We start from the raw sequence: 12372 nt of genomic DNA on the forward strand, positions 1-12372 counted from the left end.
TGGGGGGGTGTTCTGACAACATTTTCCATCTGTCGATGTAACTCTGACTGGATGCGTTCAATTAACCTCTTTAGAAACCACAACAGACTTAAGTGGAAAAGCAATCAGGTATGGGGTAAATTTTATTTTTGAAAACTCTAAAGATGATCGTTTGATGCGCTAAATTACTACACCCTGAAATAGAGACTATAAAGTATTTAAACCACCTAGATTATTCTAGTCTGAGGTGGCGGAGGCAAAATTGTTAGAGGGTTGGCTACAGTCTATGTGAGATTATCCACCCCTACATCCATCAATTTCCGCTTATCTTGGGGCGCTGGAGCCCATCCCAACTGACTTCTGGCGAAAGGCGGGCTACACCATGAACTGGTAGCCAGGCAGTCGCAGGGCTATGAAACCCTGCAGCCCATTTAAAGCCCAAGAGATATAAGATGGTAAGGTGTCAATCCAAAACACACACTACAATTTTTTGCGTGTGTTTGGCTGTCAGATCAAAGAGAATGGAGAATCTGCATCCCCTTTAAATTTTGGAGCAGTTTTACCGTGTCACAGTGGAGTTTTAGAGCTTCTTCTGTGGTTTCATAGTAATTTAATTGAAGTTTACTGAGGGTCAGGGATCAGTTGAACAGAACAGAATTTCTAGAGAGAGGAGAGAGACAAAGACAAAGTGCTAACTGTAAACAGAATGAGAAAAGTAAATCATTCTATATCGACAACAAAGAAACATTCAATATGGATGTTGTATGAGACTTAAGTGCTACACCCTGTGAAGGAATTATTGGATAATTTCGGAAAGGAGAAGGAAGCATGCAAGATGAACCCAGCTAAACAACTAAAATATGGTGGGACTGACCAAGTGAACTAAAGATGTCTATAGAATGAGAATATAAGTGATGGGATGTATACACAATTTGTGATTGCCTTAGTTATTTGGTTTTGTTCCATGTGTTCCGTGTCTCTGTGTTCCTCATTGTTTCGTCGGTCTCTGTTTTTAACTCTCTGGCTTTATTCACTTCTTGTTGGTCCAGTGTTGATGTCAATGTCTATCCGTGTCAGTTATATCACCATTCATGTTTTTTTTCCAGTTCAAGGTTTATTTAAATGTTTTTTTTGGGGAGGGAGGGGGGGTAATTTGTTTCCCTGCGCTTGGGTGTTCTGTATTTTTTTGCCTTGCCTTCCTCACATCTCAAACCCAAAACCATTTCACACAGCTCTTCTCTAAAAATAATTAAATGCATAAAAATAAAAGAGTGTATCAAGATGGCCAATCGTCTTGAGGTGGAAAAGAATCGATTTTAATAGCACGCACCACCTGATCCATCACCAGGGAAATGTAAGTAGACTTTAACTTCCTCCTACAGAAGTCCCAATTACATTGTTACGCACCTTTGGTTCTACGGAATATTTTAATGAGACAGATTGTATTAATATCAACTAACAAACTCTTCACAAGTCTAACTTTTACAATGGATGGATTTACCTATATGCCTAGAAAGAGTATCACAGATGCATGATTTGCCTTGATGATGCTTGTGGAAAAGTACAGAGAAGGTCAGAAGGAGCTACATTGTATCTTTTTAGACCTACAAAAAGCCCATGACAGAGTACCAAGAGAGGAACTGTGGTACTGCATGCGCAAGTCTGGTGTGGCAGAGAAGTATGTTAAAATAGTACAGGACATGTATGATGGCAGCAGAACAATGGTGAAGTGTGCCTTAGGTGTGACAGAGGAATTTAAGGTGGAGGTGGGACTGCATTAGGGATCAGCTCTGAGCCCCTTCCTGTTTGCAGTGGTAATGGATGGGCTGACAGATGAGGTTAGACTGGAACCTCTTGGACCATGATGTTCGCAGATGATATTGTCATATGCAGTGAACGCAGGGAGCACGCAGAGGAACAATTGGAAAGATGGAGACATGCACTGGAAAGGAGAGGAATGAAGATTAGCCGAAGTAAAACAGAATATATGTGCGTGAATGAGAAAAGTAGAGGGGGAAGAGTGAGGCTACAGGGAGAAGAGATAGCAAGGGTGGACGACTTCAAATACTTGGGGTCAACAATACAGAGCAATGGAGAGTGTGGTCAGGAAGTGAAGAAACGGGTCCAAGCAGGTTGGAACAGCTGGCGAAAGGTGTCTGGTGTGTTATGTGACAGAAGAGTGTCTGCTAGGATGAAGGGCAAAGTTTACAAAACAGTGGTGAGGCCGGCCATGATGTACGGATTCGAGACGGTGGCTCTGAAGAAACAACAGGAAGCAGAACTAGAGGTAGCAGAAATGAAGATGGTGAGGTTCTTGCTAGGAGTGAGCAGGTTGGACATAATTAGAAATGAGCTCATTAGAGGGACAGCCAAAGTTGGATGTTTTGGAGACAAGATTCGAGAGCAGACTTTGATGGTTTGGACATGTTCAGAGGCAAGAGAGTGAGTATATTGGTAGAAGGGTGCTGAGGATGGAGCTGCCAGGCAAAAGAGCAAGAGGAAGACCAAAGAAAAGATTGATTGATGGATGTTGAGGGAATGCGTGAGGACAGTGGGTGTTAGAGAGGAAGATGCACGAGATAGGCTTAGATGGACAAAGATGACACATTATGGCGACCCCTAACGGGACAACCCAAAAGAAAAAGAAGATTTGGCAGATTCAAAGAAGCAGAGGCATGAGTAACAATAGAATACTGCTCCACTTTGGAAGTGTATTCTTCAGACTAGCCTGTACACAATACTGTATGTCATCAATTCAGATGGCTTAATTATAGTCTGTGAAAGACCATTATTCAATTGTTACTCACATTAGGTCTTATAGTGCCATTCAATTATCATATACCTTTTGAAACTGAATTGTTAACTCCATGCAACTCTACAAACACATTAAAATAAATAACGCGTATCTTAACAGTGTCAAAAACTCAGAAAGATAATTTTTGTCAATTTTGTCGCTCGTGTTGGCAGAAATTTGGTACTTTTTCAATAAGATAAAATGAGATTTGATTAGAAAGTGCTTAACGTGCGACACCTTGTGGAAAGGTAATGTTAGACAGTTGACTGTCCAGCTGGTGCGTTATCGTGGCTGTCGTGTTTCGACATTATTTTAGTTTTTACGATTGCCACTTCGTCTTCCCAAGTATTACCATGAAATGATCAACAGTCGTGTAAAAATTATTCCCTCGACAAGAATGGCTACGGTGCGTTTCCAGAAGTAAAACCAAGCAGATCCAGAGGACGGAACAAATAATTCTTTTCCCGGAAGTCTTTGTTCTACCCGGTATTATTTTGGGTGAAAACTCTGACCATTCCGACAGTTATGGCGGTTCCTGGTACGTATGAATTCAGTAACTGTACGTTTCTATGTATACATTTGGTTATTTAATATACTCCGCGTTTTTGTTAGTAATTGGAGATGTTGCTAACTTTTGTTCGCCGAAGAACCGACTCCAGCACTGTACTGATGTGATTGAATTCCTTCTTTTGTGTTCTTGGAATTTTACTCAATACAGTATTTGAGGTACTGGTGTGAGTTAATGCAGTACTTCAAAACATATATCCGAAATTTCGTGATGCTCCCAATACACTGTTTTTGTTACAACATACCCATATCTACCTATCCTGTTTAATTGCACAGGCCCGAATAAGGACAGTATCAGAGCTGGATGCAAGAAATGCGGATATCGTAAGTAAACATTTGAGTAAGTCACAGGATTTGTTCACACCAGCCTGGATGATTTACATTTGGCCAGTGATTCGCTTGAGTGAAACTCAAGCAAAGACCAAACAACTTTTTAGCACTACTGTATTTGTAATTATTGTTCAAGTCTCTCTATCTCTCTCTCTCTCCTTTTTTTTTTTTTTTTTTTTAAGCTGGCCACTTGACCTTCGAGTGCCGAAATTTTGTGAGAGTTGACCCCCAGAAAGACATAGTTCTGGATGTAAGTAGCACCAGCACTGAGGAAAGTGAAGAGGAAGTCCTGGGTCGAAGCGGGCAAAGTCGCAGAGGTAAGACATCATATTCAAACCACATCCTAATACCAACAACGCAGCGTCTGATAAACATGAAAATGATTAGTTGGTGTTGTGTCTGCTTACATTTTACATGAGATTAGAGATTTTCTTTCAGACAGAGAACAAGTAAAACATGTAAGAACTCACTGATGAGTACCAACACTTGATAATGCTACGAGATCTTGAAGTTGTGATTTCTTAGAATGAAAGTCTGTTTAGAAAAACAAAATCTTCTCTTGAACATGGTATAACCATCAGTCAAATGCTGTGTAACACTTGACAGTGTATAAACTTGCAACTACCATTTTCACATCGAACTGCTTGCCTTTCTAACAGTCATGCCACATATTTCACTCAAATGTAGCCTGTAACACAAAGTATTTCAGTTTTATGGGGTTTAAAGTAGGACGTTGTTCAAAATTCATATGTACAATAAATCCTCCAATGTGAAGTAATATTATTATTACATATATTTTGGACATTAATTGAACAAAAAATTGAAAATAAAGAACATTTTTGGAGATGCTTGCATTATAGCTCGCTGCTCAACCGCTTCTGTCCACAGTCGGCTAATAACGTTTTTTCATCCATCCTTGTTAACTTATCTCCACATGGCTAAAGTGGCTGCTATTCTCCCTGTCGTGCTGGAAAAGTAATATCAGTTTATTTCCCCCTCAAGATCAGATGTAAAGATCAGCATTGATGTTGGTATTGATGCATCCCCACATTAGATTGTTGACTGTATTTCTGTGTTAGACTCTCCTAATGATGACCATAGAAAAGCGAGGCATAAGCAGAAGAGGAACAAAGAAAGAAAATCAAGAAAAAGGTATGTTATTTTCATTGAGCGGAGGACAGCGTTTGTCAGTTTTCATTATGATGAGTTCCACAATTTTCTTTAGGTTCATCCACAGCACAAGTCTGTGTTCCACAGAGTCTTTTCTTTATGCATTTATGTTACTTCTTAGATATTCCTCACCATCAAGTGATGAAGAGCCTACCAGGAAAAAAAAGAAACGCAGCAGGTCCCTCTCCAGGTCTGATGACGAGACCCGCCGAAAGAAAAAGAAACTTAAAAGTCACAAGAAGAAAAGCAAGAAGAACAAACGGGAGCATGGAAAGCATAAAAAGAGACAAACAAAGAAAAAACAGGAAAGCTCCTCTTCCTCCTCCAGCTCAAGTGAATCAGACAGTGACTGAACTTTATCCAGGGGTCCATTTTTTCCATTCCATTGAGTTTTCTTGACAAAATACAAAAATTACTTTGTTAAAATGAACTGTTCCTCGGTGGAGGGGTGTAGTTTTGGGAGAGCTACTTGAAAAGAGCGGCGGCCTTTCCACACTTGTGGAAACATTTTGGGTTGTTTAGGAAAGGTGTAAAGTACAAAGGAATTTGCCAAAAAGTGATAAATCAGGTCTTCTCTTTTAACTGTAGGTTTTTAGAACAAATACCAAATAAGGTTATCTAATGGTTAGAGGTCATGACTGGTTATATGATACCTCAATACTCAAAGAAGCAACCTTTTCACTTTTAATTCTTTTTCAGAACAGCCAATTCCTGAGTAACTTTGATGTTAATTTTACATGTCTGATTGATGATCTTTTGTCAGTTTATGACAGCTATTATTGATCTTTGAAAGATAACCAAGAAAAATAAATATACACGCACCCTTGCTTTTGTGGAATTTAAAATCATAGCAAATGTCGTCCTATCTTAATTGTGCACAAAATAACAAAATGTTAATCTAAAATCTTGATCCTGAGTGACTCAGTCAATGATCATTGTACTTAAAACAAATGTGTAATCTGTTATTGTTTTATTAACAATCACAGGTAATATGCATGCAGTATTTGACCTAATACAAGGATGCACAAAGGAAAACTTTGGCGGTGAAACAGAATACTTTCCTGTAGATGGCAGCAGCATGCAATTATACGTACAGTCTTATCACATAATGGCAATTTCTGAAGGCTCATTTGAATAGTCTTGCTTTTTTAAAGTATGTACCAGCTTATAAACAAATGGGGTTTTGTGTCTCAGTAGAACTTTAATTATCCCACTCACTTCTTTCAGTGTGGACTTCTGTAACATACAGTGGGGCAAAAAGGTTTTTTCCAGCCACCAATTAGGCAAGTTAAACTTAAAAACTTAAACTTAAGTCTTTAAGTTTAGACCAACTTAAAAAGGTCAGAGAGGCCTCTAATATTCCTCATTTAGATACAATAGCTAACCTCTGAGAGGCAAAATGGGAATTATCTGATTTTTTTTTAATGAATTAATTGGTGAATTATTCTGTAAAATAAGTACTGTATTTGGTAAATTCCTCAGTAAAATAAGTACTCACTTACAAACAAGATTCCGTTCTCCCACAGACCTGTAACCTCTTATGAAAGAGGCTCTTTTGTCTTCCACTCGTGACCTGTATTAATGGAACCTGTTTGAACTCATCAGTATAAAAGACACATGTCCAAATGCTCAAACAGTCGCACTCCAAACTTCACTATGGTCAAGATCAAAGATCTTTCAAAGGACAAAATGACCTGTAGAGAGCTAGGATCAAATTAACAAAGTACGCCGGAAGGGAACTCAAATCCTCCTGTCCCAGGCGTGCCCCCCTGCTTAAGCTAGTACACGTCCAGGCCTGTCTGTATATGGTTATATGAAATTAACATAGAACCTTTTGGTAAGATCTCAACTTTTTGTTAAAACTCAACTTGTGTTTTGAGGAGAGAATGGTGAGTTTCATCCAAAGAACACCATACCTACTGTGAAACATGCGAGTGAAACCATAATGGTGTCGGGCTGGTTTTCTGCGACTGATTCATGTAAAGAAAAGAATGAAAGGGCCAAGTATTGTGAGTTTTTAAGTGAAAACCAACTTTCATCAGCAAAAGCACTGAAGATGAAACGTTGCTGGGTCTTTCAGCATGACAGTGATCACACCCACCATTATTCAAGCATTTCCGGGACCTGGATTTACATTTGGAGAAAATTACAGGCCTCTCATCTTTTTAAGTGGGATAACTGACTTAAAACATTTTTGCTCCACTATATGCTTCTGTTTTACTCAATATAAGACAACAGACGTACCGAGAACACGCGAACGCCACACAGGAAAGATGGAGCCCAACCTCGGAACTTTGAATGTGCTGACCACTTGTCAACCGTGTGGCTGTGTCTGAAAATCATTACAACTATATCTTTGGTCATCTACCTGGTGACGTTTTGTGAGAGCCAGAACAATTACATGTTATCCCATTGAAAAGTGGAAGTTAATGTCTATCCTTCCACCTGTTGCCATTCATTCAGTAGAATAAATTCACAGCTTTCTTTGAGCATACCAGCTATGTGTTTAACTGAATGGCCCCAAATGTCACACTATTTTGATTTTTGAATAAACTGCGACAAGATCATTTATTTTTTTCGTGTTTGGTGGTGTGCAATGGCATTTTTCAAATATAAAATAGAAGTCTTGGCTCAATAATGGTTAAGCAACACAGCTATAGTACACTAGACAGCTGGCAATCACACCATGCTTTCCGTTCAAAGAAAGTTCCAGCAATAACGAGTTATAGCAGCATGACATTGAAGTTAACTCGCATCATGTTTACTGTAAGAAACTTCTGACTTGCCCGATGAAACGCAACAGAAGAATCCTTTTTAACTACTTGCCAAGAAAATGACTTGGGGGGGAAAAAATATAACAAACATTGTACATTTACAGTTTTGAGGTCCGGGTTCAATCCCAGACCCGCCTGTGTGGAGTTTATATGTTCTCCCCGTGCCTGTGTGGGTTTTCTCCGGGCACTCCGGTTTCCTCCCACATTCCAAAAACATGCAACATTATTTGGACACTCTAAATTCCCCCTAGGTGTGATTGTGAGTGCGGCTGTTTGTCTCGATGTGCCCTGCGATTGGCTGGCAACCAGTTCAGGGTGTACCCTGCCTCATGCCCGTTGACAGCTGGCATAGGCTCCAGCGCTCCTTGCGACCCTCATGAGGATAAGCGGTGAAGAAGATGGATATATATATATACATACATGCACTCTTGAATACCAACAAATTAAGCATGGTACACACTCTTAAACATAATTAGAGCCTGATTCCCGCCTTCCCACCAGAATCAGAAAAGACCCAATTATGGAATGACAAAGCACGTCAATTACAGTGGACTAGTGACCTTGCTACTATCAATTTGTGGAGGATTTTCTATACTTACTCCTTTCAAATATTGGTGAAATACATTAACCCTTAAAAGTAGTAAACTTCATAATGGCCCAGAATGTAGGAGATCATTACATGAAGCCAAAGTAGAACTGTCCACAAGCAGCCATACTGAGTAAAACATATGCTCTTTGTGACAACAACAATTAGTTCCCCTCAGCTCATTGGCTTTTATTGAGCCTTTTGAGCTGCACAGGAAAACAGCAAGCAAATGTGACTCCATGGAGCCATTTGCATGAAAATTAGATTTTCAAAGTCCCTTAGAAGAGAAATTTAACAGCAGCAGTGCCACGAATGAACCTCCATGCAAACATCTTTGGTGCATTCATGTTAGACGGAGACTAAATAGTTTTTTTTTTTTTTTTCTGGGTGGGGTGGCGCATCGACTGACCAGAATGACTGAGTCGTCCAGGCATTAACAAGGTGCCAATTCCAATAAGATTGTATGTATTCAAATACTCAGTAGTGCATTGGCGAAAAATATACCCATGGGAGTCTAGATCCATTGATATATTCAATACACAGTAGTGGAACCACAACACACTTGGTGCACATTTTGCCATGGAAGACCCTAACTTATACTGCTTTAATGCATTCTAAAATGAGGTTACTAAGTCACAGCAACAGGGCAACAGAATTGCTGTAATTTTTTTTCTGGTGACATCACACACTTGCAAAACTTTCAATTGCAAAACACATTTTTTTTATTCATTCATGAAGCACTGGCCTGTATAAAAATTGGAACCTCTCCCTGTGCAAAGTTGAGAACTTCTGACTAGATATAGTAGATTTCACCTCTTCACAAAGGTTGGGTTTCTGTACCAGTACTCTTGAGAAAGGTTGGACACTTTTTCACTCTGCATTTGCCCATGGTGAGAGGCGAAGAGCGGGTGTGGGCATACTTATTACACCCCAACTCGGTGCCTGTACATTGGGATGGATGAGAGGGTAGCCTACCTCTGCCTTTGGGTGGGGGACTAGACCTGTTTGTTGTTTGTACCTATCCACCAAACAGCAGTTCAGAGTACCCACCCTTCCATTTCACACAGCTGATGGGTACCAGCTAGACAAGAAGAAAGCAGCTTTGGTGCTCACTATGCCAAAAACTCAGGGATGGGAGGCATTCGATAAGACCATGAAGAACGACTTCCTGACAGCTTTGAGGAAATTCTTGCCCTTCAGCACTGTGGATAGTGGAGATTGTACCCTGCTGACCTCATCTCTGGACGTAGTGAGTCAGTAGACCAAAAACTTTGAGGACCTAAATTCCATTGCATGCCTTCCTGTTAGTAAGCATCTGGGGACTCTGTGCTGGTTTCTCTTCAAGGTCACTAATGTGGTTAAAAACCTCCATGGTGGTATGTTCCCAAGTGTGGATGAGATCCACCCTGACTTCGTAAAGACTCTGGATGTTGTGGGGTTGTCCTGGTTGACACATCTCTGCAACATTGTGTGACATCGGGGACAGTGCTTCTGGATTGATAGACTGGGGTTGTGATCCCCCTTTTAAAAAGAGGGACTGGAGCACGTGTTCAAAATGCAGGGGGATCACACTCTTCAGCCTCCCTGATAAGGTCTCATCAGAGATTCTAGAGAGGGGGATCTGCCAGGTAGTCAAATCTTAAATCCAAGAGGAGCACTGTGGTTTTCGTACTGGCCATGAAACAGTGGACCAGCTCCACTCTCTCAGCAGGGTTCTTAAGGTTGCATGGGAGTTTGTCCAAACAGTTGACATGTTTTTGTGGACTCAGAGAAGGCGTTCAACAGTGTCCTTCAGGGAATCCTGTGGGGGATCCGGTTCAATGTCATCAGTATCATGTCACTGCTTTTTGGTGATGACATTGGTTCTGATTGCTTCATGAAGCAGTGATCTCACACTCTCGCTGGAACAGTTTACAGATGAGTCTAAAGCAGCAGTGATGAAAATCAGTCCCTCCAAATCTGAGACCGTAGTACTCAATTGAAAAAGGGTGGGTTCCCATCTTCATGTCAGGGAGATACATCATGACATCACAAGCAAGGGAAGAATGGAGCGAGAGATAAAGAAACAGTTCAGTGCAACAGTTGCAGTAAACAGTTCAGTGCAACAGTTGCAGTGATAGGAAGTCTGTATCGGTCTGTCATGGTAAAGAAAGAGCCATTAGGCAATATTCTCTATTTACCAGTCAATCTACATTCCTACCCTCTCCTTTGGTCATGAGCGGTGGGTCGTGACTGAAAGAACAAGGAATGAGTTTCCTCCACATGGTGTCCAGACTCTCCCTTGAAGATAGTATATGAAGCTCGGTCATCAGGGATTTACTCAGTGTCGAGCAGCTGCTCTTCCGCATTGAGCTGAGACAGATGAGGTGACTATGGCATCTGGTTAGTTTGCCATCTGGACTCCTCCCTGGTGAAGTGTTCTGTGCATGCCCCACCAAGTGGAGGCCCAGAGGACACGTTGGCGGGACGATGTCTCTCAGATGGCCATGGAATGTCTCGGGAACCCCACGGAAGAGCTGGACTAAGAAGCTTGGGAAAGGGAAGTCTTTGTTTCCCTGCTTAAACTGCTGTCCCCGTGACCTAATCTCAGATAAGAAGAGGAATACGGATGGATGGATGGATGGATGCCATCAGAAACAGAAGTCAGGCAGCATAGAATTTAAGGAATGTACTATTCAATACAGTAAAATATTTTGAATTTTATTAAGACAAGGTTTTTTTTAAATCTCTTTGTTTATAAAATCTGGACTGTTTTTGGTCAATATTCTTTTCAATTTTCTATCCCATACAACTGCAACATTTGCAACAACAACAAAAGAATTTAATTCATTCTTTCCAATATAATAATGTAAAAAGTTTTTGAGGGATGTTGTCCATGTTCACTGCAGTGTCTTTTAGCAACTTTTTTATTCACCATGTGGTATGATGTAATATAATGTATTATGTAACTAACTATCTAACTACACAGTATATTACACTGGACTGTTTGCTTTTTGTATTTGTATTTCCTTTTTTTCATTTGCTTACTTTGTTCTCTGCTGCTAGGTCAGCAATGCAAATGACAATCTGTTCTCAATTGCCTTAACTGGAGAAATAAAAATGCAATAAAAATTAAAATTTTGAAATTTGTCAAGTTTATTCAAACTCCATAATCTCAACCTGAATCACTACTCCATTAAACTACCTTACACCAATATAGGAATTACTGTTGAATGTTTTATTTGCAAACCTTTGCTCATGTGCCTCCTACACTACACAGAAAATCATACTCTACTCTAAATATTCCCTGAAATTAAATGAAAATCACTTGTGATACATTCTGATGGGAGCAGCCCAATTAGAGATGGCGCCAGTTGTGTGTCTGCGACTACTATTGAAATATTGTTTCACAGTTGTACTTACTTGAGGACAAGTGCAGATTGGAGGCTTTACATTTGCTACCAATTTAGGTTCTACATCTTAGATTTCATTCCTCTCTTCCTATTGTGGCCCTTAAAACAGCAAAAGTAGAGAATAACCCCTAGGATAAATAGACTGTAATCCATATGTCTCAAGTCATACAAAAAAGAGGCTGTAAGAAATACCACACAGCTTCACAGGAAGCGTGTTCAACATACTCCCAAAACCCACAAGTAAAGATAATAAGGAGCCAAATGGGGTGAGGACATTCTCTTGAAAACTTTTTGGGTTGTTGAAGTTTTGTCAGAGTCGACCAAGTTCATGGCTCAAATAGGGGACTTTATGCAGTGTGGCATTGGATCATATTTTGTATGACCACCATAGATGACCTGTCTTGACTTCAATGCTTGCAAAGAACCAGAAGGAATAAGCGTCCATTAGAGTAACAGATACTTTTTTTTGTCCAATGGCAACTTGCAGTAGTAGTACACATGCAACAATAATGTCAGTGGAAATGATGGAAACTCTAGCTACCTGAGAAATAAAAAAATATTTAATGAGACTCATTTGAAGAATTATATCAAAATTGTGTGCCTTTAAGATGAGAGATAGATGCTCCAACATGATTGACCACCAGATCAAACAGGGTGCTTCCCAAACTATAGCCTGGCTTACATATTCTGATGCAAAATGTTGTAAGACCCATCTAAAGCAGAATCAAAACCCATCTTCTTTATATGACATCGACCCAAGTCTCTCACAAGTCCAGGTTG

General features: G+C 40.1%; 1 protein-coding gene across 1 annotated transcript; it reads left to right on the forward strand.

Moving 5' to 3' along the window:
• The first annotated feature begins 3065 nt into the window (after positions 1-3065).
• srek1ip1 (SREK1-interacting protein 1) lies at positions 3066-7435 on the forward strand. Its single transcript, XM_061826164.1, has 5 exons — positions 3066-3311; positions 3617-3664; positions 3853-3987; positions 4750-4822; positions 4962-7435. The coding sequence occupies exons 1-5, from the start codon at positions 3299-3301 to the stop codon at positions 5191-5193; spliced, it is 501 nt and encodes a 166-aa protein (XP_061682148.1). The 5' UTR covers positions 3066-3298; the 3' UTR covers positions 5194-7435.
• The last annotated feature ends 4937 nt before the right edge of the window (positions 7436-12372 follow it).

The sequence above is a fragment of the Syngnathoides biaculeatus genome, chromosome 7 (genome assembly GCF_019802595.1).
Source record: "Syngnathoides biaculeatus isolate LvHL_M chromosome 7, ASM1980259v1, whole genome shotgun sequence".
In the NCBI taxonomy this organism is placed as follows: domain Eukaryota; kingdom Metazoa; phylum Chordata; class Actinopteri; order Syngnathiformes; family Syngnathidae; genus Syngnathoides; species Syngnathoides biaculeatus.